At 36.8% G+C, this 27,350-nt stretch overlaps 1 protein-coding gene across 4 annotated transcripts in view; it reads left to right on the forward strand.

Moving 5' to 3' along the window:
• The first annotated feature begins 6,174 nt into the window (after positions 1-6,174).
• The window catches only part of GABRG2 (gamma-aminobutyric acid type A receptor subunit gamma2), a 66,229-nt gene continuing 45,053 nt past the window's right edge, over positions 6,175-27,350 (forward strand). For all 4 annotated transcript variants that reach the window (XM_057409870.1, XM_057409871.1, XM_057409872.1 and 1 more), the window contains exon 1: positions 6,175-6,306. In XM_057409870.1, coding sequence (XP_057265853.1) covers positions 6,200-6,306 — 107 coding nt within the window. In that variant the 5' untranslated portion in view covers positions 6,175-6,199. The remainder of the gene's footprint in view (positions 6,307-27,350) is intronic.

The raw sequence follows: 27,350 nt of genomic DNA on the forward strand, positions 1-27,350 counted from the left end.
GTACTGAAAGATAACTTCCAAAAGAAAGATGCAAGTAGGCTGAAAGACCACTGATTATAATCATACTTGAAACAATAGTACTAAAGTCATCCCACTTAAAGTACATGTGAGTCAGGTTCCTCATTCCCCCATGTAAAGATTCTGGCATCTCAGGAGTGATAGCAGCACTGCTGCCTGCTCTCCTTCACTCTTTACTCTCAGTAGTGAGAGGAGGACAATTCAAGTCTTCTGCTTTCCCCTTCAGTTTATGGGTGCCTACAGGAGGCAGTGACTGCCTTCCTGAGATGGGTTTCAAAAACCACTGGCCTTAAACTTAGAGATTTAGCACAAAGTATGGGGAGGAAGCTAGAGTTTTTGAACTAAACTTTTCATGTAGTACAAACACACATGAGGAGAAACCTTGCTAGACACTATTATGAATATATATCGATATATGGCTCCTGAAAATCATGATTTATGAAAGTCTTGTGGAGCACAGACTTCTCTTGGGCACTGATAAAAGTGTTCAGAAAACAACCATTATTGTGTTCCTCAGAAAGTATCTTAATGTAGCGTTTTTTTCACATAAGAATTTAGCCTAATGGAACTGGGTCCTCTGGGTTATGTTGTAGGGCAAGAAAGCTTTCTCAGGTCAATGCCAGGGAGATGGGGAATGCAGTTTGCTGAAAGAGTTTTATGACAAGAGAATCTTAGGCGTTTATAGCACAAAACAGCATTTGTTAAGTCTGTTGCTGGCAGGAACTTGTAAATCTAAGTACAGTGAGAGAGCTCTTAGCCAAAAACTTGTTTTCTGTACCATTTTAGCACAAGATCAAAGCACATAAACAAACACAGTATTTCGGGTTTGTGTTTTGGTTGTATTACAGCTACCAGTATATTTTTTCTTTTAAGTTAAATACTCAGAAAGTGATTGCCTGGAATAGAAACCTGATGAAACAGTTTGAATAAAAATATTTCTGACAAATATTCTCTTTGCATAATCCCCTGAAATATCACTCCATACATATTTTAGGAATTAATTCAAACTTTTTTATTGCTAAAGACTAAAATAATTCTTTAAAAAATAATTTCCTAAGCAGCACAAGACTGTGGCTTTTTAAAAAATGTAGTAGGTTGATTCCTCTAAGAAGTTGGCTTCAGCTTGATGGCTTTCTTGAAAGAATTATTATTTTTGCCTTTTCAGCCTTATTTTTCTTTTATTCTTGCAGCTCAAGTCAATTGCCTCAATTGTAATAAACAGCACTGAAATAATACTTCAATGGTATTTTTTTCAGTTAAATAATAAAATGTATCCGGAATCCTACTTTGCCATATTCTATACAAAGTTATGCAATTTGCCTGGCATCTTCATCCAGTATTTCACAGGGAAAAGTAGCAGTGAGATTCAATATTAAGAAGTGACTATTTTTAGTTATATAACAAAAAAATAATTAGATTTAAGTTACATCTGCCAAAATAAACAGGTCTGTATTTGGATACGTGATGCACCGTAGTTTTGAGTTCATCGACTTAGTACTGATAGGAATGTATAAATTCATGCAGTTGTAATAATGTGGTTAGACTTGATTAAAAATAACCTCTTTGAAAGGCCCAGATATCATGTCCATGAAGAAGTCGATAATCATCTTTAAACTATGACCTTAGTCTAGCACTAAGGAATGTACTTTCTATTTGGTTCACCACCATACCAATCCTTCACAAAATGTTTGCATTTTATGCACATGAATTAAAAGAGAACCAGAGATCTAGGTCTTCTAAATGAGAGGTCCATCCACAGACCCCTGAGCTGGCAGTAAGTACTCAGACCTGACAGCTCCTGCTCTAGTACAAAATTTTCTTTATAAGTGAGATAATAAAATAATAGGAAAATACACACATGCTCCCATACACAACCACAAACATATATGTACATCAATAAATGTACAAAACCATGAGCTAGATTTCTTCTTTTGATTGCATGAAATCCTAGAATTCCATCTAAGAAACATACTGGATGCTCTTTTCCTCAGGAATTCAGTATTGAGGTATTTCACCAAGGCTAGAATATGCTGAGAGAATTTTGGAGGAAACCAAAATGTTACCAATGTTAGTACTATAAAATCTGTATTTATATATAGCTTTAAATGAACTATTTTTTAAGGTCTGTGGATTAATGCAGTTCTAAAGTGTTTTTTTTATAACTAGGATATTTCATTACTGGATAAAAATAATTTGAAACTTCTAATGTATTTTCAAAGCATCAAAAAATTACTTGATATGTAACGAACAGCCTCCTAAAACATCAGTAGACAATTTAGCTACATAAATCTTTCCTTCTTGTATCTTTAAGAAACCATCCCTAACATGACCCATAAAACCTAGTTACCTCTTACCCAAATTTAATGCCACTTGAGAGAGAGTGAAATTGGCATTTTAGTTTTGGTTGGATTTTTGGTTTGTTTTATTTTGTTTAGGGTTTTTTGTCTAAAGCAACACAAGGAATTACAAGCTGAAACAGAAGAACTTCCAGATATGAACTTGTGATAAAAGAAAAACAAAGCATTCTTTTCTGTGGGTAAGTTGAATGTATGTGACATTGTCAGTCCTTTTTTTTTGCTTGTTTTACTTTACCTTTTATAATACTTCTATTTTCACATTTGCTTTTTTCAAACATATCTTTTTTTCCTCTTTGTTAAAGTATGATGCAATATCTGATCTGAAGGAAAAATAATTTTAGAGTAAGGAACAGCCATGTTTTCTTTGGGCTTAAAGATAACACCTAGGGAAATCAGTGGAAGCTGAGAGCCTCCTTGTAAATTGCACAAGCTGTCAACCAAAGTATATTAAGATACCCTCGTGAATATTATTCTGGTTTGGTATAGATTGCAAGTTTTTGGAACAATTACCTCTTTGTTTAATTATTATTCATAGCTCATTTTTTCCATAAAAAACTTTAAGTCATTTGTTGTGAAGATAGCACTTTTTTTCTCAGGGGCAAATTACTATCTGGAATTGGTTTATCACACTAAACGTGCCAGGAAAACATTTCACACTAGGCAGTGTCCTCATGTAAACTTGGTCCTTTGTGACAATTTATTATGATGGAATTTTAAGACATAGCTGTCTGATCTGAGCTTCAAAGACAACATGTGTTTAAATAGACAACAGCCTACTGAATTTCTGTTTTCTGTAGCACTTCTATCTGCTACAGATAAACTTTTTTTTTCTCCCAGCAAAGGTTATCATCATGACCAGAAATGAAAATACTGAAATACATTAAGCATAGAACCTGGTTTTGATTTCTCTTCCTTCAGGGCAAGGTTACAAAGACCTGCAAGGACAGTTTTGCATTTGAAATTACTTACAGCCAACACTGTTATTGCTTGATTATTGGTGGATACATTTAAAGTATTTTGGTCAAGTGCTCTGATACCCAAATGATGTTACCTCTTATGTTTACTGTCTAGGAGCACTAAAAAACCTGCCTTGGCCATTCTGTGGTCCACTGACTGCAATCAGAGTCTGAACACCCTAATTCCCTCTACTTAAGTCAGTGCCTAAATGTCAGTTGTACACATGTGAAAATAAAATTAAGGTAGATGGATCTGACATGAAAAAAATGATCATAAAATGGTGATTCAAGTTTTAATATGCAGAACAGTTTACACAATCTTCAGTTTATGCTTGTCCATCAAAACCTACCGATATATTCAGAATGTGAATAGGTGGCACAGCTAATAAAATACCTACAGAAACAACAGTATCAATGACCCATGTCTCTGTACATCTTAATGAACTCTAAGAAAGATTGGCACTACAGTATCTAACTCCTTTTGACATACCCTTTAAGTGACGGAAACGTAGAAAAAACCTCTTTAGATTTGACACCAGCAAGCTTTTCTTCTATTGCAGCCCCCTTCCCTCTCAACAAGGGTAACGAGCTGAACCTCTCAAGACAAAGTGTATAACAACTTTGTAGGAAGTCCAGCAACTATTCTCAGACAAGAAGGATGTGAAACATTTTGCTATGGGACAAATTTCAGGAAATAAAGTGCAGTGTAAAGCTGCTAAAATACAGCAGACATAGTTGCTAATACATAGTTAATACAATAACTATTTGAACAGTTCAAATTCTTAGCTATCAACAATCTTGATTCCTTTGTCAAAATATAGGCAGCATTTTTAACATTCAAGGAATTTTTTGATAACTGATATGAGAGATTACAGCAACAACACCACAAAAGTTTCATGTTACGAGCTAATGAAGTGAACCATGAGCAAACGTTGATGTTTGAATATGCATGCACACAGATACATATACTGAGAGAGATAGAGGGAGAGCATGTGGAGTATTTTACACCTTTTCATCTCTGGAGTGGCTGTACTGAAAGACAAGTTAGTGAAGTGACTTAATTAAGATTAGGACCCTTGACTGGAAATATTAAGAACCAGGTTCATAACTTGTCATTTGTTTGGAAACACTGATAAAAATACAGTGACATCATTAGACATGGACCCAAATAATCACAGAACTGTCTGTCTAGGGGGCAAGACGTATTTCATTCAACTGATAATATTGATCTATTGCTTATTGCTGTACTAAAATATATTGGTTTTGGAAATGGAAAAAAAAAAAAGCAGCTTGATGGCTGAGGGCTGGATCTAATTTTTTGATTATTTGGGAACTCAGCTACTGCCACTATCTATTTTTGATTGATAAAGTTCAGACTGGTTTGGGTATTGGCAGGTTTGAGCAGGATCTGTGTGTCAAATTTCGTTTAGACTACATCCAGTCCAGAGGTAAATTTTGATGCTTTTATTCTATTTAGGACCATTTCAGTTTCTCTCCATTTAAGTGCTCTTTAGAAAACTTATTTTTTATTTCTCTCTTGAGTTTTAGAAAGATGGGCTTTAAACTGAACAATGTTGGGTCACATCTCCGAGATCCTGATGGTTATGTTGGAACATCAGTCTTCTGCTTTATAAAACAGCATTGGGGAGGCTTGATGCTCTCTATATCTGCTTTGGTTTTTGGCAGAAAAAAAAATTGTGAGATAAAAAAAAAATAGTTGTATCCCCTACAGCTATTTTAGACTGAGGTGCTCTTACATTGTGAAATCATGGAATTACCTGAATTTTTTACTTCACTAGTAGCTGCTAAACTGCATTTTTGGACAATGGAACTTGGGATTCTGGTTCCAGAATTTGGCAACATCCAGCTCTTATAGTCATTTAGTGTTTCCCCTTTGGCCAGGAAGCATTTCCTGTGTCTCTGTAGCCTGGTTTTATTAGGGGGAGGGGAGATAAGAGCCTTGCATATTCCCCCTAATCCTATCACACGCTAAATCGCCTCATTCATATTGACTCCACCAATGCTGCTTTCACCATTTCCTGAGTTACTTAGCAACAACCATCCCTCCCTTTTCCACTCCCCCATCCATCCTTTCATTTCCCCCCCCCACCTTTGCAATCACGATTTCCAGGCTGTTTAGAAAAATGAGGATGCTCAGCAGCATAGGGCAAGCTTTTCCTTCCAACTTCCCTTTTTATGCCTGCCAAATCCTTCTCGCCTCCAAAATGAAAATCCAGGCTGCCTGCATATGTGTAATCAAAGGTTAAAAAGCACCCCGGCTGACACCACGCATGTGTTAATCTGTGCTGCAGCAGAGTGCATCATTTCCACTTTGACCTCAGAGTTAATCTGCATTCAGGCAGAAGCTCCATTGCTTTATTCTTTCTTTTTTTTTCCTCTCATTTACTCTTTCTATTGCTTGATCGGATTTCATTGCATGTGTTTGAGTGGTTCTGTAAATGTCTGCATGTGTATGTGTTTCTTCTTTTCCTTGACTGCTTTTATTCTGTGAGTGTCCGTGATTTTGCTGTTTGGTCGTTGTGGGCTGTTTTTTTTTTTCCCCTTTTTTTCCCAATTATATTATTCCTCTAGACTTGGAAGCTGCTGCCTGCTGCCTGAGCTGACGTTTTCTGATTATATCTGCAAAGGGCTTCTGCAGATCTAATTTCTGTCTCCCTGCATATTAATTCCCGCAGCTGGGCGCAATGTATCATCCCACTGACGGGACCTGGTAGGGAGGGGGGCAGAACCACTACCAAAAAAAAAAAATAAAGAAGGGGACGGATCCATCTGCAACCGAGAGGAAAGGGGAAAAAAACTTGGTTGGGGGGGGGGGGGGGGGGGGGGGGGGGAGGGAGAGAAAAAGAGATGATTCCTTCAAATCCAACAAGCCCGGGAGGAACTGCATTCTTGAATCCTGCATTTTCGCTCAAAATGATGGTGTGGGCACTTCTGTTCCTCTCTCTCATCCAGTGGTAAGATGTGCTTTCTGATTCTGTTGGGAGGGGTGGGGGGGAGAGGGAGGGCTGGGGGGTGAAGAATCTGTTTGCAAATTTGCAGAGCTGTGTGAGAATGCCGGAGCTTTGGATCGTGGCATTACATTCGTCTATCTCCTAGCAGCTGAGATCTTACAATGTTTTATTTCTCTTACAATTGTTGTCGCTCTGAAATGCACAGGGAGGGTAAGCGGCGGGAGTGCATGTATGATGGTGGTACATGCCGGGTTTCTCATAGAATTTGATGCCATGTTACTGAAGCCTTTTATCGCTGATTTACTGTTTGATACCGTGCATGGAGTTATAATACAGCTGTGTTCTGAGGGTAGAATGTCCGTGCATTTTTGCTTGTTTGCACCTAAGCAGCCACATCATGGCTGTGCCCGGCTGCGGGCTCCGAGGCATCACTCACTCCCTCCGGAAGGAGCCAGTGCAGGGATCCAGGGCCAAGGACAGAGATGCGGTTCCCTGCACAAGCCGCCAAGGCAGGCAGAAGGGCTGCCTGTATTTCCCCTTTACAGAAGTGTTTTTAATGCTGGTGGAACAAGCAATGGGATATAATAGTGTTCACTGATTGAATGAGACAAACGTTTACCACAGCATTCACCCCCCCACTGACACATGTACTGGTTGAAGACAACTTGTGCATGCTGCATATGTGTATGTATACAGAGATGTAAAGAAGTAAAAATCTTAACAGCAAAGGAAGAAGGAGTTTATATGTGGATGAGTAGAAAGTGGAGGGGGAAGTGAGTGCTGCTGCAGTGCCAAGCACTACGCTGAACCATAACTGCAAAAATCTGTGGACTGTGCATTTAGCAGGTTAGATGAGAAAGTAGCACTGCATCACAAAGTACCTGGCCTTTCATGTGCCATATCCTCGCAGCTGTGTAAACCATGTTGCCATTGATACACCAGCAAAGTTAGTGCCCACTCTCTTCTACACTATTAATGCTGTACTGACATAGACTCACTCCTCATTCAAATTTACCTTTTCCCTTCTCCCCTCCTTTTATCTGGACACTACCATACTAGAAAGTGGGTTCTTTCTGTTTGCTTTTTTGTTTGTTTGTTTAAGAAATATCAGACTTTGTAGCTGCAGTGGTAGGATTTTGTTTCTAAGCAAAATAAATAGGCCAAAATTATTGGCCAGGGAAATTAAAAGTTGCTGGGTTTTAGAATAACTTTCTTCATGCAAAAAGAACTTTGTGAAGAATTCCTGTGAAAAGAAACTTAAAATGGTTGAAAATGGAGTAGAAAGTGAAATAAAACTTGGTGAGACTACCCTGATTGATACTTTTGAGGGATGCTTTGTTACTGGGAGTAAGACAGGTGCAAGGTGTCTCTGATCCTTACAGAATTGTTTATGATTACCATGTGAATACAGCAATGAAAAATGAGCTTTGACAGGATCTCATGAACAGAGTCTCAGATTATTTTGACATAAAGCTTCCACTAAAATAATCCCAGATATTTATGTTAACACACTTCCTTCTTTTCACTCATCTTTCAGAATAACATAGCCTGAGAGGAATTTTGCCAAAACTATTTCATAAGCTTTAAAAGAAACTTCATAATGCAAATTAAAGTTTCATCTCAGCAAAATGTTCTGTTTTCTGGTCAAAGCCATCTGATAGCCAAGATGGTTTCCTCTGACAGCTTCCTGACCTCATAATTTTAAAGAATAAATAACAGATAAAGAAACAAATTTAACAAGTTACAAGTAAAAGGGAAAATTATCCTTAGTGCTTTAAAAAAATATTTTAAATAATTCAACATGATTTTAAATCTAATAGTCGGGACACTTTTCTCCTACTTTTACAGAAGAAACCTTACTATTAGTCTTGGAAACTCATGGACCCAAACAGAGTTACAGAACTGAGCTTAGATACTATTTATTTATAGCCTGGATGAAAGATTTTCTTTGCTAAAAACACATCTAACACTTCATAAGGAGGGGAACAGCTTTTGTATTATCTTGGACACAGAAATTCTGAAAAGCCAATGCAACTGAACATTAACACATATACTCTATGTTATGCAGCTAAATAAACGTGGTGACATCAATCAGAAAACACATGAAAGTTAAAGTATTTGCAGAATCTGATCAAAGTAATGGAGTGCATAAAAGCGGATTACCAATATTGTAACTAATATTAATTAATAAGAAACCACTATTAATAAAATAACTATGTAGAAAAATTGTTATGCAATTGTTGATATTTAAAAGATTGAAGAAAGAAAGAGAAGTTAAGACATCATTCAGACAGTAATGGAATTAGCTAAAATTCTGGCATTGACTTCAGCAAACTACGATCTGAATGAGTTCAGAACAAATGTCATATTACAGATCTGCAGTCTTTTACCTTCACAATATTTTTATGAAGTAGTTTTAATCACATGCACAGAATGCACCCTTACAATTCTGCACACTAAAGTTTTAGGAAGTGCCTTTTTCCAGTTTGTTTCTTGACATTCATAACCGTGCTGCAAACTTATTGCATAAAGTTCCCCCATCATCTTATCAGTAAGACTAGCGCAGTAGCATTGCAGCCCCTCATATTGGCTGAAGGTGCGGGTCAGTGAAAATGAGTCAAACCAAACTCCAAATTTCTAAAAACTGTGCAATCTTGGGATTGAGAAACACATTTGAAAGGTAAATAAAATAGGTGGATATTCGTACACTTCCATATGGGGTTTAATTGGAAGTAATTATTTGATTACACTTATCTCACATAACAGGTAATTAACATGTTCCATGTAATAGAGCTCACTTGTCAGCAAAGTTTCAAATAGATTTAGTTACATTCTGCACATTATTTACATACAGATTTTATTAGTTAGTTTTGCACAGTCCTCAGCTTTAAAGAACTGTCAGTAAAAATCCCAGGAACACATCACAAAGTCATGTCCAGACGTGAAATGCTGGACACTAGCTACTTTTCTTTTTTTGCTTGTTAGTGCCCAAGTAGTGCCATGGCAACGTTTCTATGTTGCAACTAGATACCTAAACCTGAAAACTCTCAAGAGTTTCATTTCAGCACTGAAATAGTTTGGTTTATATGTGAATATATGTATTTTTAGTAGTAAATTACCAAACTTGAGAGTAAATAAACTTGTTTTGCTCTTGTAAAGCACTTAGCAGTGTCAGTTGGGTTTTTGCACTGTATGGTAAGTGATGCAATAACAATGATTAAAAGGGGCATGATAAGTGATATACTAACAAAGATTAAAAGGGGCATGAATATCCCTAAGCTGAACAGTCATTTAGAATTACTGTAAAGCTAGCTAACATCAGTTTGCTATCAATCCTGCAACTGTAGTTATTCCTACACTAGCTTCCAATACTTTCATACAGTGTCTAGCACTAATATTAAGTCAGAGGTCACTTGGAGCATTACTGGAAGAAGATGTTGCTCAGCAAGAGACCATTTCTCAGCTAAGATGGAATGGTCCTTTGTAGAGAAGTGTCATGACAGAAGATGTGAATCTAGGTGCTGTTAAATTATGACTTTAACCTTGCCTATGATACTATGAAATCAAATATTTAGTGCTGACTGGCCTATATACCACAGTGTTTGTTTCAGCAGAGCTGAGGCTGTATGGATATACAGCCTGGATGAAGCTGTAAGAAGCTGCACTCAACTTGAACATTTCAGGGGTAGCAAGGAGGGTGAGACTGCCTTTTAATTTTTCATAGCCATGCTGTATTCCTGACTGCTATCAGCTGCAACGGTGGGATAGGAACTTGGAATAAATAGCATTGTAATAAAAAGACTACCAAACCCACGGATCTTAAGTAGATTTGAACAATTCAATAAAATTCTCCCTATCTCATTATTAATAACTTGATAGTGTAGGAAAGATTATAGACACTGTTTTCTTACTTGCAATTACATAATGATTTGGAAATGCAGTTTAAGCCCTTTAACTAGCATCTGCTTTGGTAACTAAACCACCTAGCCCTAATACATACCAAAATTCAGGTATTCCAAAATACTCTAACGAATGCACAAAGTGACGTTGGAAAGTTTTTCAGAAAGTTTGAATCTTTTAAAATCCAAGAAGTGAAACTTGCTAATAAAGAAACTTCTATAATCTAACTACACTAAAAACAGTTTAGGAAATTAATATACTATCCTAATGTAATATTTCCCACGTGATTCATATTATATGTGCTATTCACAGCCATACAAATCACGCTTATGGGTCTTGACCGTAAACTGTTCATGACTAGGGCTGATCTAGCAAAATATCCTGTTGATTTGGATTTGGATTATGGTCACATTGTTTCCTCTTTATGCTACATTTGCTCTATTGGCACACGTTGAGAAACTCAGTAATAGTTTCACAAAATTTGTAAAGGTAAGAACGCTCTGACAGGATTGAACAGATGAAGGCAAAAGCAAATACCTGGTCAAAGGAAACTTATTCCAAGTTTTAGACCCAGTACAATTAAATTCTCATATACTTAAGTAATGGCCAGCACTTTCTGCAACAAAAAACTGATCTGTAAATTGAAAGCATGAATTATTAAAGGATTAGATAAAGCATTAGACACAGATGAGCAATAACTTGCACATGCTTATAGAAAGTTGGGTTTCTTTTCCTCTCATTCTGCCACTGATGCCTGCTTAGACTCTATCTGTACTGATAGCACAGTGCCTTGTAGAGATACGTTCAAGTAAGTTCCACAGCAGAGGCAGTTTTGAGGGCAGTACCTCTCTCTGATAGGCACTGTCCTGCACTGTGGTAACGCACCAGCTCATTTGAAGCTCACTCAGTACCCTGCAGCCTTTCCCTTGTTATGTTCAGCCACTCCAGCAATAAAGATTCAATATATACCTAGACACAAAGATTCTATTAGGGTGGTCATCTGATTATTTCTTTTTATATTCAACAGAATAGCTAGAGTGTACTGTGGTTCTCCACTGGTACAGTCTGAACTGCTGCTTTACAAACTATTTTACTGCAGCCCCACTCAGTCTTATACAGAAAAAGATAGAGACTATCTGAGAGTGGCAGTAAAGAATACAATGCTAGCTGGGGGTTTGTTTAATATGAATTTGGGCATAGAAAATACCTATGTTAAAAAATAATTGACATAGGGATGTCAGAACTGAAGTGGGTTTTTTAAATGTTCATGCTTCACAGCTTATCAAGTGTTGCTCTTTTCTGATGAACACACAATGCAATACAAATTCCTTTTAACAGTAACTGTAAGATTTGATTGCCATTTTCCCAGTTATGTCTACTAAGAAATCAACACCCTATCCTACACCTAATGTGGAAAATCTCTGCGGTTTTAGAAATCTTCTCACTTTAGGCCTAGTTTTATCCTCTCAGTAATGCCTGACCCACTGCACTCAGTCTGTTGCTGAGGGAAAGCCAGGACCTATACAGTATAAATTCTTACAGGTAGCTATGCATCTATGAATTAGAACTAGGAAATAACCCAAAGTCAAATTATAACTCAGTAAGAAACTTCAAGAGGTGTTTCATACACTGCATGCTGCCTGTTCTTGCAGAAAGCTCTCAGCCTACATTCCAGCTAACTGATTTACAATACCTCTGAACACGTTTTTATCTTCATTCCTTCTCTTTTATTCTGCATAGAAGATCAGCTTAAACTTTACACTCCACTTCATCCCACAGACTACAACGCAAATTGATCTTCAGTGGCACATGGGTCTTGTCCTGGCCCTCTGGACATAAATGAATTTCTCCATTCAAGAACAGAGCATATATTCTGTGAATGGAAGTTCTGAACATGAACTAGGGAGACTTTGTACCACTAAGAGAAAGCAACATGTTTATTTATCTCATTTTAGAAAAGATATGACAACTGAAGGTAAAAATAGATGTCCAGGTAACTTCACTGGAAGTGGAAGTACTCTTCTGGGCTCAAAGGTGAGGCTCTTAGAACAAGATACATTCATTTGATGATGAAGAAAAAGACTGCGAATATATCAGGAAAGGACCACAAACTGGTGAAAAAAAGAAAAAAAAAAAAGAGGCCATCACCGTAGTCAGATAACTATAATTATTACTATGTAAGGAAAAGTCTATTTCATAGAATGAAAACAAACACGTTGAGCACTAATGAAATTAGAGACTACAACTGCCTCTAGTGGATATACCTAAAGCAGAAAAAAAATCTTGAAGTGTTCTTTTAGTTTAAATATGAGAAGGAAAGAGCAGAAAGTGTCTATTTTAGATGCACTGATTTTTTAACCAGCAGGGTCCAAATTCACCTAGTGCATACACCTATAGAGGTGTTTTTTTGCTTCAGACATTTTATTTAGGTGAGCTCCTGGCTCAGAAGAACTCAAGTTCAGCATGTTGAAGCTTTGCTGTTGTTCGAGTTGGGTCCAATTTTTTATTTGTGATGTCCATAAGTAACCTGTTCGCTTGATTCTTCCAATTACGAAGAAATTGAGCTTTGCACTAAGCCAGAAGGTGGAGAAAACTGCATTTAGTTTTATCTTTGGAAAAAAAAATTAATATCACTTGCTTTTAAACTTGTCATATGAAGTGGTTGGAAAATCATTTATATCAGTATGTGTAACCATCTCCTTCAATGTGAGAAATTCACAAAAAACTTGAAAAAATATCTTTTTTCTTTTTTCATCCATATGAAAAAAAGATTAGGAAGTGGGACATAGTGGATATATATTTTCACAAGTCCCAGCACCTGCAAAATGACTGAGAGAAACTGAGGTAAAACCAGGGAGAAGGTGGTAGGTTGAAGAAATCTGTTGAGAGAACACAGAGTATAACATCTAGTAGGATTCTGGGGTATTTGTATAGTTCAGACAGGAAGTTAATATGCGAGTCTTGTGAGACTGAATACTGGGTATTCAGTCTGACACACAGTGATATCCTCTTATTTATATAACCGAGTAATATTTTTAACACAACTACTGTCAAAAAGAAAAAGAAAAAATAAGGAGTCAATGCTGCTGAAAACCATCAGCGACTGCATAAGTAAAAGAGAATTGTAGCAAACACCTTCTCATGTGAATGACTACCTCAGCTGCATCATGTTTTTTCATGTGATGTCCTAAGCAGCACAGAAAAAGTTGACTACAGCAGCACTACTTGTTTTCTCTTACATAAAGAGGGTAGAGCACCCAATGAAATCATCATTGGCTGCCTGAAAACTTACAAAAATGGTTTCCTTTCTAATCAGTGAGGTAATACAGAGCCCAATAAATCATTTGGATTCAAAAAGAAGAAAAATACTTCAAAGTCCATTAAACTCAGAGGTAACACTTCCTTACAGGAAATCTCTAACTGCATGTTTCTGGAACTGAAGAGATTTTACAAGGGAAGCATCATTGTATTCCTACCCAGATCTTTTGCTCTTATCTTCTGCTACTGGCACCTGCCAGATTCAAAATACAATATATAGCTGATGTGACCCAGAGCAATCATCAGATTAAGATTACTGCAAAGTCGTAGCAGATAATAGAACTTCAGTAATTTATACAAAAATCTCACTGGAAGAAATTAATATCTTTAAAGAAGAAAATCACTAATGTGTAACTCAGATTTTCTTATCTACAGGATTGGTTCTATTTTTTTAGATTTAGTGGAAGGACATTTTCACACATGCTCGGTAAAGTACAACACAATGCGTAGGCCTAGCTGTGAAATCTGGCCATTGTATATGAGACTAAATATTACTCTTAACAAGAAAGAACTTTCATCTGTTCTCAGACAGCCAGCAAAACATTAAAGAAATAACATTTTTATAAAATCTAAGGAAACATATATATATTATTACCAGAAATAAAACATGAACACACAAAAATAAACAATTTAAACAAAATGAAGGATAATAATGGGCATTTCAAAAGAATGAAATGAGAAGATACCTGCTTTTTATGCTTGCATTAGCTCTTTCTAAATGATGCAGGTAATCATGTTTGGAATTACATTCTTTACTGAATGCCATCTTGTATGTTGGTGACAACCCTTGAGATAAAAGGTTAGCTTTTTTCTGAGCTATTTGTTATCTTAAGCTTATGAACATTCCATGTTCTACAGAAAAATACCTATCGTTCTATACAGTGATAAGAAATGCATCTTAAAGGGGATCTTATGCATACTCAAAATAACATTCTGACAAAATTCACTGAAAAACAGTGGGTGATATGGTAAAATGACTGTTTTCTTTCAATACTGACTCAATGTTATGTTGTGTAACACAAATAGCATGTTCTGGTCAAATGAAGCTTTTGTTAATCTGTAGTAAGATATCTTCAGAGCTAAATAGAAATCTGCCTGCTGCAACAGATTGAGGATTATCTAGTGAATTCCACTTTCATCTAATTCCCTTAGATTATTTTTCAAGAGAGATAAAAAGAGATAGCAAGAGAAAGAATGAGAAAGAGAACAATTCAGAACAATTAATAAGATAATACTAGAAAGCCTTACTAAACTAATCAATCAATAATCAATGTATTATTCATTATATTATTATTATTCTTATTCAATATATTATTATTAAGTGATAATGCACTTCTAGGACCTACTGATCCATGCAAAGTTTTGACAAAGCTGGAGAAAGAATGCCATCAAAACAGAATGAATTACACTCAGAATGGTCAGATAAAGTGATCAGTCATCTCCTGGCCATTTCACATACACACTATGAAAGGGTAGTATAGGATGTACTCTGCTTTCCCTCTCCAAAAACTGATGAAGACACAAAAGACATCACACTGTGGATTCACACTAAGAAGGCTTCAATCAGGTGTACAGCACATTCTGATGCAGGCAGGGGAGAACAGTTCATCAAAGAGTCTGCAAACATCTTTCCCCTTCTGATCTCCTGAACAACATCTTTAGTTTCTTTTTTTATAGACCTAAAAGCCATTCTTCCAAAATTTAGGCATTCAAGTTGCCTCTGTGTGCAGAAAAGTAATCACTTGATCAAAAAACATTCAATAATCTAATTCTATGTGTAGATCATTAGCTCATACTTATTTGTGGTCATGGCCAGTTGTGAAACCATTGCTCAGACAGATGCCACACCAAAGGCAAACAGCACACAAATGTCAGTGAATGAAGATTGCCACCAAATATTTGACATATAATTAAAACTACAGTCAGCTTGTACAGTCACCTTATACAGATTAATAGCTCTGTTAGCTTTTATAGAGTTACTTAATACAGAGAGTAAGGACTTTAGCTATGAGTTCAGAAAAGCTGTACAATCCCTGTGAGAAGGAGGCAGAACCGAAGGAGATGTGGAAGTGAATTGTGAAGGCTGGAATCATGCAGCATTTTTAATGCAGTGACAAGTAGCCTGCTATTACTTAGAATAGAAAACCAGGGATTCAAAAAGATGAGTTATGATCAAATTAACAAAGATGACAAATGCAAGGCAACATTTTAGATGAAGTGATGATAGTGTATATGTTTTGGAAGTTGAAAGCCAGGGACATGCCACATTGAAATAAGAACACAGGTGAGAAAGCTGGTAGTAGCTGTTAGTTATGTAGCAAAAGGACAGAAGCAGTGACAATAACTTCCTTACTACTGACTGGTCTTGCTGCAAAATGGCTTGGAAAAGCAGCTGAGACTTGTGATCCATGTAATGATACCCACACTGCCAAGTATTGTCTCAGTAGCTGAACTTGAAGACCTCAAAGACACCTGGCTTCTATATACATAACTGAAATGATGCACATTGCTCGTGCAGCCTGTGAGGGCTATGAACCCAAGTATGTTTTAGTATTACAATTTTGTTTTGTAACATAGTAAAGAAATCACTATTTTCGTGGAAGGCAAAGGTTTGGAAGAGGGGAAGGTTAATGTGACACTTGGTAAAATACTTGGAAAACCTTAGAATATAATCACAAATATTGCTGGGTTTTTGCTGATTTGAGTTTAATTATCAAAGACTACACTGTATGGAACAAACATATTGGATATTTGTAAGCTCTTTGGGACAAGGGCAATCAACATTACATTAATAATGGCTTTTTTTTTCATTTTATTTTCCTAGTTTCTAAAGGAAATGCTAGAAAACTGTTTTAAAGACTTAAAGCATGCTTTAAGCTGCTTTAAAGACTTAAAGCATGCACTTAAAATGACTTAAAACCTTAATAAAGCTCTAATGCAGCACATGACATTAAAGTCACAGCAAATCTTTAGGGCTAAATTCTTAACTTCCATGCCCAGTGTAACTAATGAGCCTCTTGATACCATTTTAAGAGGCAATGACGAACAACATGAAAATATTTTTCTCTGTCACTGGTTATTGTGGTACTGATCTGCAACTCTGCATCCTTGACATCAAAGGCTGTAAAACTGAGACACCTCTAGTTCACAGAGGTGAGGACAGTGTTTCTTTCCTCTCACTACAGGCCACCGCTGCCTCTAGAGAGAGTTCATTTCTCAGAAGTTATCAATTCCAAATTATTTGCTATTAACACCCAACCACTTTTACACCCACTTAATACACTTTAACCCCTCAATAGCCAATCACTTTTACCCTGGGTATACTTCTTAATATGGATTATTTCTATAATGAGTTCCAGAATTTACTATTCAGTCACTGAGGGAATAGATGTGTGAAAACAAACCCTATATAAATTTAATTTTAAAAGCAAATAGGAATAATTTTAGCCTTACAGATTTCAAAAAGTGGGTTTTATTATAAGCTTTGAAATAAAATTAATCTTTGGCCAGAAACCAAGAATTTTAGCTCACACGGTAACTTTGGAAAAGTTCTGAGTATGTGAAGGCTTTTGCAGAGTATTGGAAGATAAAATTGTTTCCAGCTTTAATTTTATGATATGCTAAGGGAGGGGGAAAAAAAGAGAAAGAGGAAACATATTATATCTGTAAAATCATTTCTTCTGTTATGGCCCCCAAAGTACTACCTCTTAATATCTCCATAGTAGATAAGGAGCAGAGGTGATTAAATTTAATGCAATATATATCCAGATTAAAAAATGAGAAATGTTTATCATCTGTACTTGTTACCTGCATACACAATGTTCAGACCTCCTCAATACAACAGTAATGAAAGGATTTAATGCAAAAAAGCAGAAGCTTAATAGTCAAATAATGTCCAGTCATAAATAGTACATATTTTAAATAGGGCTTCTCAGTTTATCTGCAAGAATTCCAAACAGCACGTATTTGTTTAACAGAGACATCATGTCTACATCTTGGGAAACAGGCTGAGGCAGCTAAACTGGGGTTCAATTCTGCAAGGTTTGAAGAATTCAAGCTGTCCTCCAGGAAAGCACTTTCACTTGTGTTTAAATGTTTACCAACACCAGGATCAGAATACTGAGCAGCTGGCAGGATGAAAAGCATAATCCTGGAAAATCTGACAGATATAAGCCAAAAATGCCAACACTTCCAGCAAGTGTATTCCAGCTATGTCGTCCCATCTAAATGATTTCACTGGTAATGTCTCCTGAAATACTATGGGGCTTGGAATAGCATCTGTTCTTTAACAAATTTAGAGGTATGTTTACCAAATCCCTAAGGGGTTCAGGAGGATAAAGCGCAAGCAGAAGTTTTGCTTCAGTGGTTTACAGTGGAATTTCTTCACATCAATACCCTGCCAGTTATTCTGCTTAAGTTTGTAGTTCATAAAAAGCTGCTGGAGCCACAGCAAGAGAAACTGAAGATGGATTTATCCATGTGTGAGATATGTTATGATAGGTAAAACATCTTCTTCCTTCCTTAGCTTCCGATCATGCTCCATTAGTTTTAGGGGTTTGTACTTTTCCCAGGTTTTCAGGTCTCCATCTTCACCTGATGGTTCTATCCAGCATCTGTTCAAGTCATGAAAAGACTCTTCCTGTTTTTAAGAAGTTCTGATTACACAATTTGGATAAGATCCTCAAAGGACCAACAAAATCTCCGGAGCATCACGTTGTCTTCTCTGTACCTACAGAAAACGGGGTCTGAAACCACCTGCATTTTTCCAATTCATGTATTCTTAGCTACCATGGTGCTTTGTGCAGCTGCCCTAAATAACTTACAGATCTTGCCTGAGTGCTCACCATCAGTACAATCTCCATAAGTGACACCACATGTAGCTGGTGCTTATATCTCTTAAATAGAGCTCCCACAGCTGGGAATGGACTAATTCAAGATGACCCACTAACATCAGGTGGTAACAGCTGCTTCTCACGGCTTGGCCTTGCATCGATTCACATTTAAAGCTTATTGCTGTCATGCCATGGTGGATGCTCCATAGAGCTCTGAGAAAGGACCAAGGAAACCTGCTGGGGATCTGGCCTGAATATCTGGACATTTTGGTTTACATCTGAAACGCTCTCTGCAGCACATTTAATTTGATTTTGCCACAGCAGAGAGCTGCAGTGAAGATGAGGAGAAAAAGAAAATCCTCTTATATAATCTTTTGAGCTGAAGGAAATAGTTTCACCTCTGTATGTCTTCTGTACTTTGTCTCATCCTCTGTAGTATCTTCTGCACTCTGTATTATTCCATTGCTAAGCATATTTTGAATCTCTAGTTATATGAGTCTACATCTCCTAGACCATAATGGGGTTTCTCCCCTTCAGGGATTCCAGAAATAAATTGGTAATAGGTGTACCTTATAAAGATGATTCCCAATGCAGTTTTTCAAAATAATGTTTTTGGAATAAGTTTATGACTACATCTACTGCTATTTCTGACCCTTGTAGCCAGTTTCACACATTAATCAAACCTACTCTTAGTTTCTGCTTCTACTTAGTTACTGTTCTGACTCTTGCCCTCTTTTTGAGTTATAAGACATCCATCTTTCTCCATCCCTGAATACCATCTACTTGTAAAATACATTTCTAGTAGCTTTCTCTTTAGAACTTTCTTTCCTTTTAAAAAAACTAAACTTCTTTGATCAGAATCAGAACAACGACAACTTACAAAATAAAATTCTACTATATTGATGAGAGAAAAAGTCAAAAAAGGTATGCCAAAATATTTCTGGAGGAAAAATGAAGTCTGGAAGATATGTGTTTGTATATGTGTGAAATGGAAATTGCTCCTATTTTCCTGGTGTTTTGACTAGCCTTAATAGTCACATTTAAATACAAGGGATGGAAAGATAGGCTTTGCAGTGATCATTATGCCTAGCCCACTCAAATGTCAAAAATTTCAGTACTAGGTAAATTTGCACGTTATGTGCTTTATATTTTATTTATGGGAGACTGGTTGAAATACCAAAAAGAGAGAAATAAGACAGTAAGTGAACCCATATGCAGTTTCTTCTCATTAAAATAAAGTTGCAGAATCACCACATTATTTATTAGTTAAAAACCATTAAAACAATTCACTGTATTTTAGAAAAACATTTTGAAGTTCTTTCATAAGAAGTTGAATATACTTCACAGTGAGATTTTCTTTCTATGGAATAGATATCAAAAGAACGTGTTTACAGCTTGTTCTGCACCCCGTTTTTCTTTTTGAAAGTGCATTCCAACACGATTGTCATAGTGGGGTATAAACAGGAAATGAAGATGTGGCAGCTTTTCATCGATATTTACCTTGGAAGGCACGCTTGTGAAGTGCAGCATACAGCCCCACAGCACAGCATTGCCATTGCTAGCGACAGGCCATAACCTCCGCGCTGAGTTTGCAAGGCTCTGAACTTTTCCTGACCCAGCCACAGCTTTGGTTTCCTTGGCTTAGCTGCCACAGCAATTTCTCTAATTGAGCAGGCTCTATGGCTAATTTATTTGACTTTTTGTATGGTACATTCATAGCTTTTTATAGAGAATAGTAGCAAGCACTGACTCTATGAAGAGTAAATTATGACATAATTATGTAGTGCAAAGAAATACAAGCCTACTTTGACAGCAGAGCTCTTGAGAAGTGAACACAGGATGAAGCACAGAGGGATAGAGGCATGGGGTGACACTGCCATTGAATAACTGTGTCTGGGTATGTATTACAGCAGAGGCGCTGACAGTCCTTACCCAGAAGCTAGGATTTTTCTGTGCCCCACAAAATTAAGGAGACCCTGCCATGAAGCCATCCCTATAGTAACAACCACCAAGAAAAGTCCATCAGAATTCCACAACAAAATCAACATAGGCTATTTTATCAAAATAAATTCCGTAGGCAAAATTCCAGCACACTTGTTGACAATTTTCCTGCTCAGCTGACACAGAGACATTAGCTTGCCACTTATATTCTTACTGTAATACATATCTACCCTGTTATCAGAACTAAATTCCACATCCACCCCTGCACAGTCTGTTTTGTGAGCATGAGTGCAAACAGCGTCTTGCATGATATAAGTCAGTTTAAGTGGGAACACATGGGTTACTATTGGTTACCATGCATTAAAACTGAAGTTAAATCAGAAGCATTGTTTTTAAAAAAAAACCAACAACAAAACCCCCTGTTTAATTTCACCATTTGCTTACATTCATTTTGTGAATGAATTACCTTCATGATGAGTTAATTAAAGATATGTGTATTGAGCAACTATTTTCTATTCATTCAGCTCTTTCTTCAAGACACATTCCTGTCTAATAAGCATTTTAGGAATGATACTTCCATGATCTGCAAGAAGCAAGAATTAAGATACACTCAGAATAAACCCAGATTGGTTTTATATTTATTTTTGTTTGGTTCCCTAATCTTTTGGGGTTTATCTGTGTCCCACTTGATTTACCAAAGATATGGGCTATAACATTGTCGATAAGTGTGAGGGAAATGTGATTCCCAGCACTGCAGTGTCATTTCCTAAGGCATGGTCAGTGACTCTTCCTCTGTAATGAGAGGGTTTACCACCATACCTAGTCTTCACCAAACACAGATAATCCAGCATATTTATGTGTTTATTTATATTGTAAAAATGGTTTACACTTACGTGAAGAGATAACTTAGCGCATCATAGCAAGTAGGACACTGGTCCTTTAACTGGGGTAAGCATTTAAGGTTGCTTACTCCCAGCCCAACACTGGGAACACTACATTATAGTGCTTTGCTGTGTACAGAAGAGGAGAATGAAAACATTTCAAGACAGATTTAATTCTAATGAGGATTTATAGTCAGCTTAACTTAAACTTTGAAAGCTCACATCTGAGACAAAAAAACAGTATTCTAAGTCTCAAAAAAATGCTCTGGAGGGTTACTCAGTAAGCAAAACTGGAGACATTTCTAGCGCTTCACGTGTTTGTTTTTAAGCACTGACAGATAGTTATGAGAAGATAGCTACATCATGAATGACTGATTCCAGAAGTGATTTCCTTCTAAGTGAAATTACCTTGCTGGCAAAATATAGAAAAATGTTGTACAAGTATCCTGAAAAGGCATGAATATGAGTACCTCATAGGGTACTGCAGAACAAGAATCTTTATTCTTCCATTTTTCAAATCTAATTGAGAAATAGGATTGGGGTTTTTGAGCTAATGTTGTTTAAATAGATGGCTGGAGGGCATCTACATTTTCCTACTCTTACTCACTGAGAACAGAATTAAGCTTTTTACTTCTTGTTAACTTATAGTGAGATTTTAGAGCAATCTTTTCTGAAAGCAATGCACCTTGTTGGGGAAGAGAAATTACGTATGATAGTAACAGATGGCAATTACATACAATAAAACACAGCCAGAAAAAAATGAAGAGAGGTCACATTAAAAAAAGACCTAGTCATATCCCATTTCCGCAATGGTCATTAACTCCTTCTCTTGAGATCTCCCAGCTCTAGCAGAAATCTGCAGGAGCTGAGTTACAGCAGCAGGAAAAAATCATGCCCCATGTGCCTTAAATTTCATATGCAGAGGTGCACAAAACAGTTTTAAATGAAACAAAAAAAAAGAGGAGAGAAGGGATGGGAGGGTAATAAAATGGAAAGGAAGGTAAATAAAAAAATAAACCTTCTGAGGTCCACATAATTCCAACATTACACCTTTTAAAATTAGATATAGCTAGACAATTTCAAATAAAGTAGATCAACTTGAGCTAACCCTGTAATACAGAAGAATATCTGAAACTCTTCCCCCTGTTTCTATTTCTTTCTAATTCTTTCCTTCACCTGCCACAAACATGAGTAGCCCTAGGAGAAAGTAGATGTGTGAGGTGCTTATATTAGCTCTAGCAAACAAAATGTAAGAAAACATCCTTATACAAAATTCCAGCTCCAAAAAAAATTGCAATAATAATCTTAAATTATGGAGGATTATCTGAATTATCTGGTCACATCTTAGACTCCTTCAGAGTTCTCATAGAATTATTTTGAAAGGGAAAATAATGCTCGTGCTTACTCTGGGGAGGCCTGGCAGAGACTATATCACACTGCCACCAACCCGCGAAGGGGCCCCCATGGTGGAAGCAGTCTCGAATCCAATCAGTTGTCCAATCAGTTGTGCAATGCAAAAATTACACCACAATTATTCAGTACAGTGACCTAGAAAAAGCAGCAAATACTACAAACCAGAGGGTTTAGTGGCAGCCCTCAATAAATGCACTTCAAAGGGCTTTTTCTAAAAAACCCCACACAACCTTACAGGAAGGGAACAAAACTTAAACCAAGTTAAATTTTTCATTTTTAACCTTTCTAGGTAAATACTTGCTGTAGCCACATTCACAAAAGCAGATATTTTAACTATAACTTCAAAGGGCTAAAATTCATGATGAGATAAGGTGCAGTAACTAATGTAAGCGTATGCCTTAGGGAAGACATTAAATGACTAAAATAAACCAGCCAGCTATAATTAACAGTTTTATAGCAACTAATACAAAAACATCATTGCTATGCAGTATTTTAGAGGTCTAGGGAAGAAGTTTAAGAATCGGACTGCTTCCCTCAAAATGGCTGATAAGCCCCAGTGAGGATACTGTGAGTTGCTGAATGACTAGAAGGCAGCTTGTAAAATCCACAGCATGATACTTAGGTGCTGCATTGCCAGGTATCATCTCATTCAGTGGAAAGCACTGCAAATGTTCACAGGAATCCAGCTGGCCTTTAAATATCAATGTAGACATAGTTTTCAGAAATGACTGCTTGATTGCAGGCAATCTAGGGACTTCATGTACTGTAAAGATGATGGAAAAGTCATCTGTGTACTCATCTGTGCTACTCTAGTGATTTCTGGGTCTTGGATACCCATTTTGAGACTTGTGTGCTCAGTTCCTACTTCACCTTAGTGTTTCAGCTGTAGAGATTTATTTTTGAGAACTGTAGTATTATTTTAAGAGTTATTTTCTCGTACACTTCAGTGCCTCTGTGACTTAGGAATGACAGAAAAACTCAGCTTTGTTTTGATTTTAAGCAGTGATCATTTTGTGACAAGATTTTAAGTACGGTACACTATTTGAATAGTTCATGGAACAATAGCTGCAGCAGCAGCAGTTGCATAGGAAATTAACATATCTTCCATAGGCAACCTACCTAAAATCCAATCTACCCAAACCATTAAGTAGAGGTAACTACTATTTTATTGCCCCTTGTGAACTTCCTCAGCCTCCCTCACTAGGTGACTATTGCAAGTGGCCAAAACGCAGCTAATACTTCCTGGTTGTCAAGCCTGAAACAAGCTTTTCTGAGAACACTGTGAATCCAGTACCTGAGGCTTTTCTGCAACAAAGCTCCATCCAGGTACCAGAATTGCAATCTCAATAGCACAAGAGCTCCAGGTGGAGGGAGAAGGATAAGAAGACACTTGCTCTGTGCCCAAATCTCTCTCGGCATAATCTCCGTTACCTTTTACAGAGCTTCTCATAAGTGACTGATCCCCTCTTTTCCCCCCGAAGTATTGTGATGGACATTTAGTAGTAAAGGAGAAAATAGGTACCATTTTTTCTGGTAAAGATAGAAGCATGGTCCTGGGCACAACTTCAGGATTTAAAGAATGAGAATGGACAGAATAGAAACATGAACAGAGGAAAAGAATACAGTGTTCAGCTTTGTGAAAACATTTCTACTTCAACTGAGATAGCTTTACTTAAAATATGATTGGCAGTCAACAAGAGAGAATATAGACACAGCTAGATTTCCACCGACTCTGTAATCTCCTACAAATACGCTATTCTCTACATACTCATATGCCATATCTGCATACAGCATCACTGTATCCGTAGTGGGAACTTGGAATATGTTCTTCTCTCACAGTGACCAGATTATTGCAATGAATTATGTATGACCTATATATTAAGGTAATTTTTTATGCACATCAGAGACTTAGTTTGATTATTCATTAATTTAAACAGTGCTGTCAGGTAAAATAGCAAGCCTTGCTTCAGTCCTTCACTGAGACATGGAAAACACTGGTGCTGTAAGTTGAAGACTCCCTCTGTGTGTGAGTAGTTTGTTAAATCTGTGCTGTAGGCTCTGTAGCTTCTTTAGCCTATTGGGCATAAAAGATGAAATTGGTCAGATTTTTTTTTTTGACAAATAATCTTAAATTTTCAATTAGTGGTAAACTAATTAGTTGTTGGCTGTACAGTACTGCTGCAGGCCTTTTCTTTAGGCACTTTGTGCCTACTCTGATTCTGCTTGTAAAAAGCAGTGCAATAGCAAGCAGATTCCAGCAGGGATAATTGACTCTTTTGTGAAGTTTCTTCACAGAACATATAGAAATAGTTAAAATTGATCTACTATATTTAGAAAAGTTAAAGGGCAAAGCCACAGCAGGTACAAATTAGCATGTTTTATTGAAAGTCACAGGAATTACAGGGATTTTGGCCAGCTAAATATATGACCTCACATGTAAATGTTGAAAGACTGAGCAGTGATGGCAGGTTTTTGCATCAGAGAATACCATTTCCCTTCTACTACCTCTAATAAACTGTGAAAAAATATATTCCTGTGAATTAGGAAACACTTACCTTGCTTCAAAGGGATATACTTTGTGAGTTATTGCTCACTAATGAAATAAGATGGGCCCAATCTGTCCCTTAGTTTAAACTGAAAAATTATTGCTGCTGTCTGTAATTTTAAATAATGTGTAGTGTACCTTTACCAACTTATGGTAGTGTCTTTCCAAGAAAACCTATGTATGATTCTTCTGGATGCTACATTAGAGTGTCTCTCATATAGAGTTGTCATGGAACAGCAGAGATGATCAGAAGTTATAATGCTGACTTTATGTCTGCAATTAACTGAAACACAGTTGAAGTGGATAATCCACCCTTTAATGTAAGACAGCTAAACACCATTAATGTCATTATTTGTTAAATTTTACTAAGCTCAAGATTACTTTTACATAGGTATCAAACTTACTTCCATGGGAATAAAAGCAAAAAGAAATCCTAACAAATATATTAAAAAGTGGAATGGATTCCCAACCTGTAATCTGCACTTTCATGGGTTTGGTCTGCTAATAGGATAGTGTATCAACACATCAGCGAAACCTTTATCTAATCAGCTGTGCTATGTTTTCTGGACAAGGGTCAGAAAGGAAGATGGGAAAAAAAGTATTTCCCTAATGCATAAGTGATTTCTCAGCAGAGATATCCTCTGGGACTGACTGAGGAGTATATATATTACACTATTTCACAGCATTTCCAGTATAGAAACAAAGTCTTCAGAGCCAAGGATAAAAGAGGCTATGCTAACTAAATAGGGCATCATTTCCTTAGTTCTTTATCCCTTGATTGGAGAAACCAGTTCTACATGTAGCAGGCACCTCTGCCCTCAGAGGTTACACTTGCTCCATGAATGATTAAATGTTGCTTACATGTTATTGCAAAGAACTTTCAGATGCACTAGCAAAGCACTGGATAATCTAGTCCTTAACATTTATGTTGTGTACTTAAGTGACACCTCCCCAGTGAGCACTCACAAGGACTGTATAAACATTACAAATCAAGTAATAACTTCTTTAATGCAGAATTAGTATGTGTATTTTATAGTGAGAAAGATAAGAAACATGAGTTAAAACCACAGTAAAAACCTCAATGGCAGAATGAGGTTGTTATGCAACTGTAGGCTGAGTTACCAGTTCATAGATATTTGCACAATTTTATTTAAAAAAAAAATTAAAATGACTCACTTTTGTGCTGTTACCCTCACAAATATTCCTTTCTGATCTAAATTAATAAATGTTTATTAGCATGTAGTGATTTCTGCCCTCTAGCTGCTTTATGAAGATGCATTTCTAGTAATGACATATACAAAGAACCCCCCCCAAATGTTAGGCACATGCATGGTTATATATATATGTAAGTAATTACAAGCACAGCCACCTCACAGGCTTAGCTGGCAAACTGAGTAGGGGTTGGACCAGATGACCTCCAAAAGCACCTTCTAACTTTAATTACTCTACAACTTGAAGTTTCAAGTGGGGGTTCTGACCCTCCTAAGCCCTCTCTTTTCCAAACAGGGAAACTGGATTTATGTAGAGCAGTCTTGCACACATCTTGTGATAGCATTAAATGTCAGAAGTGGAAATATCTCAAACTATCAGTGTCTGAAACATTAACTTTCAAAAAATTATGCTGCAATCTGCAAATAGGTTGTATACTTATATTGCTAGATCTCAAAACTTCTCGCAGTCCTAATAAAAACAGATTTCAATACGTATTTGAGTATAATCCAGGCTTTATCAAATTTGCTCTGGACATTAAAAGCACTTGCAAAATTTAGGCCATATAATCAGAAGAACTGATCTGAAAGCCTCAAGGAGATGAAAAGGGCTTTGTCATTGTAATTTTCATTAGTATTAATGGCATTGCACAGCTAAAGCCCTGCTCATCTGGATAGGGAAGTGCTTCTGATTGTTCGGGCTGGTACCCAGTTTTACACAGACATTTAGACAATTGGATACCCACGCTAACTTATGATCCACTTGGAATTCAGATAAAAGCTGGAATTCAGAGGCCTTTTTCCCTCATCACTTTGGCTATGTTTCCTCTCCTCTCTCTCACACTGATCTCATAAAGCATTTGCTGGGTTTTGAGATTTGGAGTGCAAAAATGGCTTGAAATGGCAGATGAGCAGACAAATAGCTATTTCTTTCCTACAAATAATTACCAAGAGAAAAAGGAAGTTTTAGTGACTGCGGGCTGCTGTTCTATAAGGTTGTTCTAGATTT

This window comes from Pezoporus wallicus, unplaced genomic scaffold, assembly GCF_028554395.1.
Source record: "Pezoporus wallicus isolate ANWC-B61680 ecotype Strahan unplaced genomic scaffold, APGP_CSIRO_Pwel_v1 contig_4309, whole genome shotgun sequence".
NCBI classification, from domain to species: domain Eukaryota; kingdom Metazoa; phylum Chordata; class Aves; order Psittaciformes; family Psittacidae; genus Pezoporus; species Pezoporus wallicus.